The sequence below is a fragment of the Oncorhynchus masou genome, chromosome 23, assembly GCF_036934945.1.
Source record: "Oncorhynchus masou masou isolate Uvic2021 chromosome 23, UVic_Omas_1.1, whole genome shotgun sequence".
Lineage (NCBI taxonomy): Eukaryota > Metazoa > Chordata > Actinopteri > Salmoniformes > Salmonidae > Oncorhynchus > Oncorhynchus masou.
The window spans coordinates 47,613,048-47,627,118 of NC_088234.1; the positions used below are offsets into that span (position 1 = coordinate 47,613,048).

At 42.6% G+C, this 14,071-nt stretch overlaps 2 protein-coding genes across 2 annotated transcripts; one reads left to right on the forward strand and one right to left on the reverse strand.

Annotated features, from left to right (window-relative positions):
* Nucleotides 1-948: 948 nt before the first annotated feature.
* Nucleotides 949-4,120, forward strand: inaa (internexin neuronal intermediate filament protein, alpha a). Its single transcript, XM_064930813.1, has 3 exons — nucleotides 949-2,075; nucleotides 3,179-3,303; nucleotides 3,489-4,120. Exons 1-3 carry the CDS (start codon nucleotides 1,005-1,007, stop codon nucleotides 3,703-3,705), a joined length of 1,413 nt encoding a protein of 470 aa, XP_064786885.1. The 5' UTR covers nucleotides 949-1,004; the 3' UTR covers nucleotides 3,706-4,120.
* A 510-nt stretch (nucleotides 4,121-4,630) lies between these two features.
* On the reverse strand, nucleotides 4,631-12,750 carry pcgf6 (polycomb group ring finger 6). Its single transcript, XM_064932306.1, has 10 exons — nucleotides 12,273-12,750; nucleotides 11,985-12,084; nucleotides 11,783-11,879; nucleotides 9,749-9,804; nucleotides 9,589-9,648; nucleotides 8,698-8,818; nucleotides 8,408-8,435; nucleotides 8,095-8,193; nucleotides 5,342-5,428; nucleotides 4,631-5,240 (listed from the first exon to the last, which is right to left on the reverse strand). Exons 1-10 carry the CDS (start codon nucleotides 12,432-12,434, stop codon nucleotides 5,190-5,192), a joined length of 861 nt encoding a protein of 286 aa, XP_064788378.1. The 5' UTR covers nucleotides 12,435-12,750; the 3' UTR covers nucleotides 4,631-5,189.
* Between the last annotated feature and the right edge of the window lie 1,321 nt (nucleotides 12,751-14,071).

Genomic DNA, 14,071 nt, shown 5'->3' on the forward strand with positions numbered 1-14,071 from the left:
ACAGATGTTATAATAATAGGCCTACTGGAACATTCTTATTTGTAGGCGTCATTGAAGGTCTATCTGGCCTCTCCCCATTCAGATCAGAGTTTACAGATCAACTTTATGCCAATGACAGGATCTCACGGTTGTGTAACAGTATAACTTTAGACCGTGCCCTCGCCCATACCCGGGCGCGAACCAGGGACCCTCTGCACACATCAACAGCAGTCACCCACGAAGCATCGTTACCCATCGCTCCACAAAAGCCGCTACTTCAAGGTCTCAGAGCAAGTGACGTCACCGATTGAAACGCTATTTAGCGCGCACCGCTAACTAAGCTAGCCGTTTCACATCCGTTACAGTTGCATAAGATATGAGCAGTCTGTGCAAAAGAAGGAAGGTGGGCAGGCAGTGCGTAAAAACACTGATATTAGGCTGCAGCACAACTATTTCCCTTCCAATGTAAACATATCACATTTAGAATCCCATTGAAAAGGTAAAATATAAGGCTACGTCTCCATCTGCCGGTGTCATGAGGTACATGCATGGTGATATACCGGAGAATTCATATTTGTGGGGCAATTCAATTGTACTTCAGCGTCATTACGCACGACCAGAATCAGTGATGTAAAACATAGCTAAGCCGAACGAGTTGTCCATATCGTTTATAGAGCGCAGAGACAGCTGTCTAGTTCCGCAGGCTGCAGCAGCTCACACCTGCGCGATTAGTTACAGATCCTCTGACATCAGCACTGCACCAAGTGGACAGTTCCATCGATGCTCGGAAAAGGAACAGCCTCCACCTCAAAATAGTAGAAAATATCAATGTATTTAAAAAATATAGATATTTTAGTCTAGGCCTATTAACGTTTTATTCAAATAGATTCGTTTTCGAAAATCGTCCTTCATGCGCTTATGTTATGGGGATAATGTAAAACTCCGTGTGAATTGGGTCGGTCTGCCTAAACCTATAAAAGCACTGCGGCCAAAGTTTTCCAAAGCCTCTCTTGCCAACCGCAAAGATGAACTACGGATCTGACCACTATACCTCGTCATCCTACCGAAAGATCTACAGGGACGCTCCTCGTTTCTCACCCTCAACCTCTCGTATGAGTAGTCCTTCCGCCTCCTCCCGCAGTTCTGTGTCCTCCACCAGTTACAGGTCTGCGGTGTCTCTCCCCCGCAGCAGTGCGTCATCGCTGGGCTACTACAGAAGAACCGGTCAGTCTTCTTCCTTTTCGACGGTGCCAGGTGACAGCCTCGAATTGACTCAATCCTCCGTCCTCAGCAATGAGTTGAAAGTCACCCGAACCAATGAGAAGGAACAATTGCAGGGTCTCAATGACCGCTTCGCCATGTTCATCGAGAAAGTGCGTACCCTGGAGCAGCAGAACAAAGTCTTGGAGACGGAGCTGGTGACCCTGCGCCAGAGGCAGCACGAGCCATCCCGCATCGCGGACCTATACCAGCAGGAGATGCGCGAGCTTCGCGCGCAAGTGGAGGAGATCGGCAGCGAGAAAGCCCACATTCTCATCGATAGGGACAACTTAGAAGAAGACCTTCACAAGCTTAGGGCCAAATATGAGGAGGAGTTAAGGGCGCGCGAGGAGGCTGAGCAGACCCTGCGGTCGTTCAAAAAGGACGTGGATGACGCCACCATGGCGCGGCTGGATCTAGAGCGCAAAGTGGAGGGCCTCCTGGATGAGATATCCTTCCTGAGGAAGGTCCACGACGAGGAGGTGGCCGAACTGAGCGGTATGGTCCAGGCAGCTCATGTGTCAGTCGAGGTAGAGCTGGCCAAACCCGACCTCACTTCGGCTCTGAAAGAGATCCGCAATCAGTACGAGACTCTGGCTTCTAAGAACCTGCACTCCGCGGAAGAGTGGTATAAATCCAAGTTTGCCAATCTCAACGAGCAGGCCACCAGGAGCAATGAGGCAATGCGGGCCAGCAGGGAGGAGATCAACGAATTCAGGAGACAACTGCAGTCCAAGACAATTGAGTTGGAGACCCTACATGGCATCAATGAGTCTTTGGAACGGCAGATTCGAGAAACAGAAGATGGACACAATCTTGAAATCGCAGGTTTGCAGGTAAAATACGTTTGTTTGCACTTGACAGCTCTCTTCCTCACACATACACGCACCCCTCCTTGCACAGGTGCGCCTGTGTTGGGGAAATGAGAACATGTGTGTAAGCAGGATGGAAAAGTACGATTACGCAAATGATTTGTAAATAAACACATTTCAATGCATAATTTATATTGCAATGGGTAGCCGTCTTTGCATCTTAAAGCATTGCTATTATTTTGAAAATGTTGTATTTTCTGGGATAACACATCTGGAAGTCAACCTTCCCTGTCCATGGTTCTGAAATGCTCTAAATTTGCAACCGCACGAAGTGGTAGGATCGCCCTCGAGCTCTCTAAATAAAGAGGATTTCTAACAGATATCAGCAACAGTAAACTTCTGCTTGAATCATCACAGCTGGATGTCGTGTCCTGTCCAGCTGAGAAAGTCTTATAAGACTGACCATGAGAGCCCGCGGGGGCTCGTGTGACGTGATGTCATGTGTTCGTCATATATACTGAACAAAAATATAAACGCAACATGCAACAATTTAAAATATTTTAATGAGTTACAGTTCATATAAGTAAATCAGTCAATTTAAATAAATGTATTAGGCCCAAATCTATGGATTTCATGACTGGGCAGGGGTGCAGGTCCCCCCCCCCCCCCCCCCCCCCCCTCAGTGTATCACTATCACGTTGCTTGACATGACAGGAAACATAACGGCCCGTCGACGTCAGAGTAGTCTACGAACCTAGCTTCAACCCCGTAGAGTACTCGCCAAATGCAGTGCATTATACTGAACGAACCCGGTGTATTTATACTACCCTAAATCGGATTAGTGGTCATCCGTTTATGACCTCTTGCGCAAGCGTTCAAATACTCTTCCTTGCCACCCAAGAGCGAACACTACTAGGCTACTGTGTCCTTATAGATAATTCAATGCATATGGTTACCTAGAAAATCAGATTAAACAAAGAGTAGGGCTCAAGGAAAGGATATAGATGAAGTATTTCCACCTGGACTAAGTTTTTTTTCCTTGGTCCATGTAATGACATTCAGTACTGAGAGGCCTTCAGCAATGGAGATGTTAAGGTCTAATTTGTTTCTTCCTTTCACCTAAACAGGATACCATTGGGCACCTGGACAATGATTTGCGGAACATCAAGAATGACATGGCTCAGCATCTTCGAGAGTACCAGGATCTGCTCAATGTCAAAATGGCTCTGGACATTGAAATAGCTGCCTACAGGTAATTTACGTCTACAAGGACCTGTGACCAGGGTCTGTTAGCAAAGTCTTAGTGATTCACATTATGGGAATATACCCTTGCCCTCCATACTCTTTCAAAAATAATGTTACAATATGTTAGTCACTAATCACTCTCAGCTATAAATGTATTGACAAAATACTTGTTGACCTGTGTTTGACCCTCAGAAAACTGCTGGAGGGAGAGGAAACTCACTTTAGCACAGGAATATTATTTGGCGCCTCAAACCATGGCACCGGTCACTTTGGATACCAGCCACGTGCCTCAAGCTATGCACGGAGTACCAATAAGGAGAAAGAGGCTGCTCAGAAAGATGGCTTCAAGGAGATCACTGAGGAAAAAGTGGAGAAGAGCGATGAAGCAGATATCAACTCAAACAACTAGCCAACATAAATTCAGACCTTGCAAGCCAGTTATCTAAAGGCACAGAGCAAATGTACTGTATATCATACATTATTACTGGGATGCATTATGTGCAGCTGAGCACTGCTACACTCTCCAGTTTCAATTACAATAGTGGAATTTGAGATCGTCTTTGTTAGTAATATGATATATTGAAGGTAGGTAGGTAGTTGAAAGGAGTGATAATTTTGTAATTTAAACAAATAGAATATTTTAATGAAATGTATATATTTTTGTAGCCTGGTTGCCTGATCTGTATGTGTTTTAGCCAACTCTTCTGTCATTCGTTGTTATGCCATGCAAATACAGTACATGGCTAATATTTTTGTGTGTTGAGGCTGTTGATGAAGCCATTAAAAATGTACTGTAACCATTTGGTCCCTATTTATTGAACATTGTCAATAAATGACTGAGAAGTCTTTTCACTGCTCCCTCAGATCCCCCACCGAGTCGAGCAGAGCGGGAAGGATGCAAATCGGTTTGATAAAGATCCAGGCCACACACTGAGCTGAGAGAGGATATTAACTCTCCACGGCTAATTGGCTTGGCATTTGGATCAACTTGAAAATCATCCTTTCAATGCCGACAACCTGCTAAAGACAAACACATCGTTATTCTTATTTTAGTTACTGCAGAGTGAAGACTTCCCATAACCTCCCTGTCCCTCTCTGAAAAACTCTGGCTACTGCATGAGCTCAGGGTTAGTCCTAGCTCAGTGACTAAGAGTATGACACTGCACTGAACAGATCAAGCCTGACCCCTAGAGTCACATTCCTTCTTCAGAGCCATATTACAGGTCAAAACAAACATCCTTAGCATATCCACGTGACCAGAAATCTGAATCACATAATTACCATATCCACACCGGCTAATGCAAAATGTAGCCCAATAAAACACAATGGGTAAATAATATTGCATAGTATTTTATTAGTGTTAATATTGAGAAACTGCATGTATCAAAACCCAACTTGTTGTATTGGTTGTATCAAAAAGGCCTGTTTGAATTATCTTCAAGTAACAGCTGTGTGTGTCTCTAAACTCTGGTCAGGAAAAACTTGAATGGTTAATCAATATTCAAAACAATGACATGAAGTGACACTAAGAGTGTACAGACAGTCTGTACAAACGTTCAAAGCTCTAAAATGATGTAAAATAAGGAAACAGTACATATTACAGATACAGTGTACATTTAACTCATAACTAGTGTTTCAAAAACACGAGATTTTGGTAGTAGTAGCATGACTGGTCCTTTTTCTCTTTGAGCCCTCTGAAATCACTTCAGTCTCTCAGACTGAAAACTATAACCTAACCATAACAATTTACAGAAGAAGGCATCTGGAAAATAGTCAGGCAAGTAGGCAGAGAGGAGAAGACTTGATTCTGTAAGGCATTAGTAACAAGAATGAAGACCGTGGTTCCCTGAAGGTCAGCATTAATATCAGGATCACATCCATCTCACTTTCCCCTCACATGTGAGCAGGCAGCACCAGTCCAAAGTGGAGAACCAAAATACCATCCTGGGAATAAAAACACATACAAACTCATAAATGGAGGCTAACGATAACAGGGCTATATCCAGAGAGTGACTAGGAGTACATAGGGTCTTGAGTGGACCCACCTGTAGAGCATCGTCTCCCAGGGAGCCCTGAACCTCTCGCAGCGACTGGTAACGGTCCAGGAGGTGGTCTCCACACACGACATCCACCTGCACGACAACACGACATCATCTCATTTCCACAGACTGCATGACATCATATGAGAGTGATACGCTGAGCGATAACATACAGTTGAAGTCGGAAGTTTACATACACAAAATAGTTTAAACTCTGTTTTTCACCATTTATGACATTTAATCCTAGTAAAAATTCCCTGTCTTAGGTCAGTTAGGATCACCACTTTATTTTAAGAATGTGAAATGTCAGAATAATAGTAGAGAGAATGATTTATTTCAGCTTGTATTTCTTTCATCACATTCCTAGTGGGTCAGAAGTTTACATACACTCAATTAGTATTTGGTAGCATTACCTTTAAATTGTTTAACTTGGATTAAGTGTTTCGGGTAGGCTTTCACAAGCTTCCCACAATAAGTTGGGTGAATATTGGCCCATTCCTCCTGACAGAGCTGGTGTAACCGAGTCAGTAGGACTCCTTGCAGGCACATGCTTTTTCAGTTCTGTCCACAAATGTTCTATAGGTTTGAGGTCAGGGCTTTGTGATGGCCACTCCAATACCTTGACCTTTTTGTCCTTAAGCCATTTTGCCACAACTTTGGAAGTATGCTCGGGGTCATTGGCCATTTGGAAGACCCATTTGCGACCAAGCTTTAACTTCCTAACTGATGTCTTGAGATATTGCTTCAATATATCCACATAATTTTCCATCCTCATGATTCCATCTGTTTTGTGAAGTGCGCCAGTCCCTCCTGCAGCAAAGCACCCCCACAACATGATGTTTCCATCCCCTTGCTTCATGGTTGGGATGGTGTTCTTTGGTTTGCAAGCCTCCCCCTTCTTCCTCCAAACATAACAATGGTCATTATGGCCAAACAGTTCTATTTTTGTTTCATCAGACCAGAGGACATTTCTCCAAAAAGTATGATCTTTGTCCCCATGTGCAATTGCAAACCGTAGTCTGGCTTTCTTATGGCGGTTTTGGAGCAGTGGCTTTTTCCTTGCTGAGCGGCCTTTCGGGTTATGTCGATATAGGACTCGTTTTACTGTGGATATAGATACTTTTGTACCTGTTTCCTCCAGCATTTTCACAAGGTCCTTTGCTGTTGATCTGGGAATGATTTTGCACTTTTCCCACCAAAGTACATTCATCTCTAGGAGACAGAATAGGTCTCCTTCTTGAGTGGTATGACGGCTGCGTGGTCCCATGGTGTTTATACTTGCGTACTATTGTTTTGTACAGATGAACGTGGTACATTCAGGCGCTTGGAAATTGCTCCCAAGGATGACCCAGGCTTGTGGAGGTCTACAATATTTTTCTGAGGTGTTGGCTGATTTCTTTTGGTTTTCCCATGATGTCAAGCAAAGAGGCACAGAGTTTGAAGGCCGGCCTTGAAATACATCCACAGGTACACCTCCAGTTGACTCAATGGATGTCAATTAGCCTATCAGAAGCTTCTAAAGCCATGATATCATTTTCTGGAATTTTCCAGGCTGTTTAAAGGCACAGTCAACATAGTGTATGTAAACTTCTGACCCACTGGAATTGTGATACAGTGAATTATACGCAAAATAATCTGTCTGTAAACAATTGATGGAAAAATGACTTGTGTCGTGCACAAAGTAGATATCCTAATCGACTTGCCAAAACTATAGTTTGTTAACAAGAAATTTGTGGAGTAGTTGAAAAACGAGTTAATGACTCCAACCTAAGTGTATGTAAACTTCCGACTTCAATTGTACGTGGGAGTCGTCAGCAGGTAGCCTAGCAGTTAAGAGAGTTGGGCCAGTAACCAAAATGTTACTGGTTCGAATCCCCGAGCAGACTAAGTGAACAATCCTCCGATGTGCCCCCGAGCAAGGCAAGTAACCCTAATTGCTCCCGTAAGTCACTCTAGAAAACTGCGTCTGCTCAATGACTCCAATGTAATGGGGGGCATATCTGAGGGGAAATTGGTAGCTGCAGTTTGGGATGAGCAAATAAAAACAGAAAAAAGGCTCCTGATCAATTTCAATAAGACATAGAAATAGTATTCCTGAATAATTACAGTTCCACCCCTGGTTTAGAACTGACCTCAATAAAAATGAACAGAACTCTGGACAACGTCAATGCTTTTGTGATAGTGCTTACAATCTGTTCTCCTGCTACTCAGACCACTGCTGAGCTCTGGGTTAGTTCCCCTTTCTCTGTCCTCTGCAACTCTTACTCCCCATGTTTCCCCAGACGAGGCCGGTGAGTGCCAAGAAATCAGCCTAAGCCTATAATCCCTGTCCAAGTGTGTTACTGCTAAACACGCTATGTACAGGTAGCTCTGCTCCCTGGTTGTGTTGTTACACTCTGCACTTTCATGTTAGACAAAATAACACTCTTCTCTCTCTGTCCTTGGGTGAGCTTAAGGTGCATCAACCTCTCACTTAGCTGCTTAGCCCGGATGCCCTAGATTGCAACAATGCAGGCCACTAAGGTATATTTCAGGGGATGTGATTGAGATGGATTCCTCACACACAGGTATACACACAATGACATTTAAACATGCCTCTTTCTTGAAGCAGAGAGCCCTCTCACATAACGAGCAGATATAACACATGTACATAATTAGGCCTTTCTCTTTCTGGCATCTTGCCAGGTTTCCCTTTCAGAAATAGTTCATAACCTAATCAGACATCCTGGTAAAGTCAATGTGAAACTCCTCCCACTGACCTGGCAGGTAGGACTCAGCTCCATCTTCCTCCTGATGAAAAGTTCCACATGGCGGACAGTGGCTTCTCCCGACACTCGCACGTACCGCCTCTCCAAAGGCTGGCCAGGTACACCAGTGTTACAGATTTCAATCCCTTATTCATTTGAGCATTATATCAATATAACTAAAACAACTCAATTTCACAACATTAGTGTATGTATGACCATTCCTATATAGTGGATAGCAGCATTATCGCTGATACTGTTATTTATTTTAACAGTCTCGTACAACTGCCATTAAAACTTGAGAAAAGAGCTTGTCAGCAGTAATTACCTTATAGTTGTTAATGCCTTCTTCCGCTCTGGATCAAAACAAAAACACAACATTACATAGAATTTTCTTAATCCCTGCAACCAATTATGTAAAGTTAACCATCAATCTCGTAACTTGAAATGTTCGCCCTAGTGCCTATTCACTCAATGGAAGAACTGTAGCACAGCAGCACCATCTACTGGGGAGACAAGAATGACCAGAGACAAACATAAACAATAACATTTCAAAATCTCTTACTGAATATCCCCCATCCCTCAAATTGAAGATACTAATGCTAGGGAGAGACTCACCCCACAAACTCCAGCTGCAGAGACACATCCAGTTCAGGAGGGATGGTGAAGACAGACTGGGGCAGCAACTCCCTCCTCTGCTTCTGGTTCTTCAGCACAGGGACCGCGGGGGACGCCAACACTGATGTCACAGAAAAAGATGAGCGTTACAGTGGCATTAGGGGAATGCTCCACACACAGCAATGAGACAGACAGAGACTGACACATGGCTAACACCATCATCATTTTCATCCCTAAAGCCAACACCTCATTCGGCCGCCTTTCGTTCCAGTACTCTGCTGCCTGTGACTGGAACGAATTGCAAAAATCGCTGAAGTTGGAGACCTTTATCTCCCTCACCAACTTCAAACATCAGCTATCTGAGCAGCTAACCGATCGCTGCAGCTGTACATAATCTATTGGTAAATAGCCCACCCATTTTCACCTACCTCATCCCCACAGTTTTTATTTATTTACTTTTCTGCTCTTTTGCACACCAATATCTCTACCTGTACATGATCATCTGATCATTTATCACTCCAGTGTTAATCTGCAATATTGTAATTATTCGCCTACCTCCTCATGCCTTTTGCACACATTGTATATAGACTCCCCTTTTTTTTCTACTGTGTTATTGACTTGTTAATTGTTTACTCCATGTGTAACTCTGTGTTGTCTGTTCACACTGCTATGCTTTATCTTGGCCAGGTCGCAGTTGTAAATGAGAACTTGTTCTCAACTAGCCTACCTGGTTAAATAAAGGTGAAATAAAAAAAAATTAAAAAAATAAACACCAGAGGTAGAGGCTGTCTTCAGTCTTCAAATACGCAAACCCTTCATATAAACAAAGATCCATCACATATCTGCCAAAAACCAATTGACATCAACAACAAATAAATAAGAATTTTATACCTGGTTTAGGCACCTCCAGTCCTCTCTGTTTGTAAAAATCTATCATCCTTGCTCTCTCCACTGCAAAGAAAATGAAGAGTAAGAACAATATTCATTTAAACTGCCAAACAAAAGATTGAAATGGGAAAATGTGAGAAATGGAAGGCTTGTGGATACTTACATTCTTCTAGATGTGGCAGCATCTTGTAAACAATATCTTGCAACTGTCTGTCAGGTCTGTGGAGGTAAAAATACCCACCATACAGTAAGTATTTACATACCTGTATATAACTTAGTATTAGCCTATAGATCACTATATTCATTGATAATGGGCCAATGGGAGAGTTATAGTTATCTGCTGCAAAGCGGACTTCTGCACACGTTGTTTCAGTTAAAATGTCAGTTTATCGTGGCAACATTTTCATTTAAAATGAGTTTGCACTAGGGCTGCACCCAATTAGTCGACTGGTCGATTGTTTGGTCGATTGTTTGGTCGATTGTTTGGTCGATAGGCTGTTGGTCAACCAATATTCTTTTAGTTGAGCAGTGGCAAATATATATAAACAAATTATGGCACACGAAACACCTGCCTGATTCACACCTGTCAGAGGGGACTAATCCATTGTGGATGCCGCGGGATGGCACACCAGTATCACCAATAGCAACATTTACCATTAATTCCCATAATTTCTAATCCACCATGTTTGTTTGGTTACTGTAATTTCTGTTAATGCATTCAATATATTATTACAGTCCTACCGTTGTCATTGTAGGAGTGGACACGCACCTGATTCCGCATATAAAAGTAGACTAGTCTACTTGTTCTGCGCGCAATGTAGACCTATAAGTGTGCCCATTTGGGGATCCTATTTCTGATTTCCTTAACTCACCATGACTGCAGAGCTCCTCAAAGCAACTTTTTTTCTCTCACCTCAAACACCAGGTAAACAAAGTTGGTCTTTACATCCACTGAGAATGACAATAGTTCCTCAACGTAGCCTATTTTTAAAAATCTTTCCAGCTCTCCCTTTCGAGTACCACTCAGTATACCAAAATGTTATGCTTTGCTCAGGTGGAAACATAATAAAATAGGCCTACCTGATTAATTATTATCCCTTGTGCAAAATAGCCTGCACCTGTGTCTGTCTGTCTGGAGCTCACTGGCCTGGGAAACTGAGGGCCCAGAATATTTTATACAATGTTGCCAGTTTGCTAGCAGGTGCTTCAGGCCTGACCATGTTAATAAAATATTTCAAGTTCCTTGCAGACAGACCATGTGCAGCCAATGTGATTTATAGGATACTTATTTTTAAATCAGGATATTTTCTACCTGCGGGCTGCAAAGTTGTTGTTGTTGGCTTATGTAGGCTATTTTTACATATTGGCAATGGCAATAGAAGTTACTTTTAGATTTGTATAATTTTCATTAAGATGTAATGTGGTTAATCAAATTCTATTTTGAGACATGAAGACTATTATAAACTAAACTCTTCCACAAAAATGTGCATTTGAAAATCAAAACCGGCACACAGATCAGTAGAAATGGCACTTCAAATGGTAAAGGTTGCCGACCGCTGGTGTAGCCTATTACCGGCAACTTTAGGAGCATAATGCAGAATCTGCGAAGGCCAGTACCAGGGGGCAACAGGATTGATCTCTGGCTCTCGCTTTAGTAATTTGTCTTCATTTTTAAATCACAGTGCTTAAAACATCAGACAAGCTCAGTGGCCTAAATATAGTTGATTTTATTCAAACATAGGGTGTGTCTATATATATGTCAAAATACATGTTTTAAAATGTCCACCAATCGATTGGTCGAAAGAACAGACAATTCTTGGCTAGTTTGCATATTAGTCATCTGTACATTTGTGTCTCTTTGGACTGGGCAGAAGGCAGAGTTGTGCACAGCGGTTCGGTAGACAAGTGTGTGTGCTTGGAATGGATAAAAGTGGCATCTACTGATAGACACATCAGAACCTGTGCGTCACACCAGGACATTGTGTACCAGGTAACTCCCCAGCAGGAAGGGTAACCATAGAAACGTCACCTTAAAAAGAACACTAATGAGGACAAGCAGAAAAACAACCTTTGATCGCTCTTTTTGAACAACTCTCATAAACAACATGAACCGATGTCTTCAAATTCAAAACCTCTGATACAATTGAACAAGACAAGAGCATGTGTGCTCTTAGACATCAGAGGCAGGCATGTTTACCTTATATTGTACAGTGGTTGTGTCTGGTGGACCACAATGCTGCAATTGGGACACCTGTTGCTGTAGAAGAAGTGCTTCACAATGCAGCTTTTACAAACTGGGAAAGGGAAAACGCATAACAAAGCAGTTATGACTAATGTGATGAGACTGAAGTGATTGCATTCATATTTCAGGAATTTTCATCTCAATCATTGTATCTCACAAGTGTGCAGACACTCTGTTATGGTGGTGGCATCGATGAGGAATCCGCAGCAGAGAGCACAGCGGATATATGGGTAGAATTGATTAAGAGGAAGTTCAGGCTGTGAAAAGATGCAAAAACATGCATAATGTCATTCCACACTACAGTGCATCACATTTACAGAGTACAAACCATTGTAACTACCATGTAACTAACGTTACCATATTCATAACAGTATATTATGACTCGCCACTCTAGCAATATAAGAAACGCTAACGTTAGATATTGCCCAAGTCTCCAGTACTGTACCTCATCCTCGGAGTCAACATTATTGGATGTCCCATCGTGGTCTTCAGAGCCATCGTTGTCAACGCTGTTCTGGCGGCTACCATCGGTTGGTGTCGCCTCTTCTGAATTGTGACCGACACTCAAGCAACCTGGTCTTTCGAGTTCCTTGGTCCTGTCCTCCATGTTACTGCAATTTGTGTTAATTTCTACGCCAATAAATTTTTCAATTAATCACTAATTTGATATTCACCTGACCCTGGTCTGTCCGTTGAGGGGCAGTGTTGCTAACGTTAGCAAGCGTGCTGGCTACGGTTGCAAGCTCAAGGAATACACACCGATAACAGTCCTACCTTTACCTTAACGGACTACCTATTAACCACATACGTATTTTAACCATTCATCGTTAGCACAAATTAAACTAACAAAACCAAATGTAACAGTTGCTAGCTAGCTACTTTTGTTGTCCTTCGACTTTCAGCAACTTCCGGGTTGGCGCCATGGTGGTGAAACTAGCCAATGAAATCCAAGCTGAGCAGACTGCCATAGAAATAGAACGTATAGAATGGAGCACAGTTGCTTTCTCTTATCGTGCATCAAATGAATGAATATTCATTAATAGGACATAAATTAATAATTAGAACAGGGGTCTCCAACCCTGTTCCTGTAGATTTTTGCTCCAACCCCAGTTGTAACTAACCTGGTTCAGTTTATCAACTAGCTATTAGTATTGGGTGTGCTAGATTATGGTTGGAGTGAAAACCTGCAGGAGGGTAGCTCTCCAGGAATAGAGTTGGAGAGCCCTTGATTAGAACATACTAATTCATGTGTTTATTTTTTACTTGATGGTTTATTTAAGTTTTATCAAACGTATCTCCTATAGGCTTATTATTGGTAGCTATACATGGATCTAAGTTTATGGATCGGGTGCCGTCAGGCAATGTCCTTTAAAATATCTAACTATTAATTTGGCCATGCAAGACACAGGGAAACATGAGAAATGGTTCCATGGCAGTAATATACCCTGGCCAGCAGGGAGCACAGAACCCAGCCCCGCAAGCAGCAAAGTCCTCATGGTTTCATATCATATGCCATCAGATACAAGTACTTCAGTATTTCACTTGGTTGTTGCATCTCTCATATTTTAAAACAGGGATTCCGTGACTCAATGTATACAGTAATTATTCCTTATGGTGTGTGGTACCATTTAGATTGTGGTTCATCAATTAAAGCCTTCAAATCATATGCAAACTGGTTTATGTACACTTAACATACTGTGTGTCAACTCCTACCTCTACCTTGTCTGCTTTGAGATCACAGTTACTGTGTGAGTGTTCAGGGAGTGTTGTGCTGGAGCATGTTGAGTGCGACATCTCTGAATCTGACAGCAGCAAGTCTGAGCAGCACAGGCATTCATCTCACTTCTCATTCCTGCATTCCTGTCCACTATTCAAGTACCATATTTAATTATCATCCATCACCCCTTGGTGCTCCTGATTTGTCAATCACCATATTCTTATCGGCAGACTGGTTCACTAACTACTTCTCAGATAGAGTTCAGTGTGTCAAATCGGAGGGCCTGCTGTCCGGACTTCTGGCAGTCTCTATGGGGGTGTCACAGGGTTCAATTCTTGGGCCGACTCTTTTCTCTGTATATATCAATGATGTCACTCTTGCTGCGGGTGATTCTTTGATCCACCTCTACACAGACGACACCACTCTGTATACTTCTGGCCCTTCTTAGGACACTGCGTTAATAAACCTACAAACGAGCTTCAATGCCATACAACACTCCTTCCATGGCCTCCAACTGCTCTTAAATG

What these genes read in the sequence shown, in the direction of transcription:
- inaa (XM_064930813.1), top strand. Translation starts at nt 1,005, where the DNA reads ATGAACTACGGATCTGACCACTATACCTCGTCATCCTACCGAAAGATC. An exon ending in TTGAAATCGCAGGTTTGCAG is followed by an intron (nt 2,076 to 3,178) that starts GTAAAATACGTT and finishes TCACCTAAACAG; the next exon opens with GATACCATTGGGCACCTGGA. An exon ending in ATTGAAATAGCTGCCTACAG is followed by an intron (nt 3,304 to 3,488) that starts GTAATTTACGTC and finishes TTTGACCCTCAG; the next exon opens with AAAACTGCTGGAGGGAGAGG.
- pcgf6 (XM_064932306.1), bottom strand. Translation starts at nt 12,434, where the DNA reads ATGGAGGACAGGACCAAGGAACTCGAAAGACCAGGTTGCTTGAGTGTC. An exon ending in CAACCACTGTACAATATAAG is followed by an intron (nt 9,805 to 11,782) that starts GTAAACATGCCT and finishes TTACCTCCACAG; the next exon opens with ACCTGACAGACAGTTGCAAG. An exon ending in TGGGAGACGATGCTCTACAG is followed by an intron (nt 5,241 to 5,341) that starts GTGGGTCCACTC and finishes TTTTATTCCCAG; the next exon opens with GATGGTATTTTGGTTCTCCA.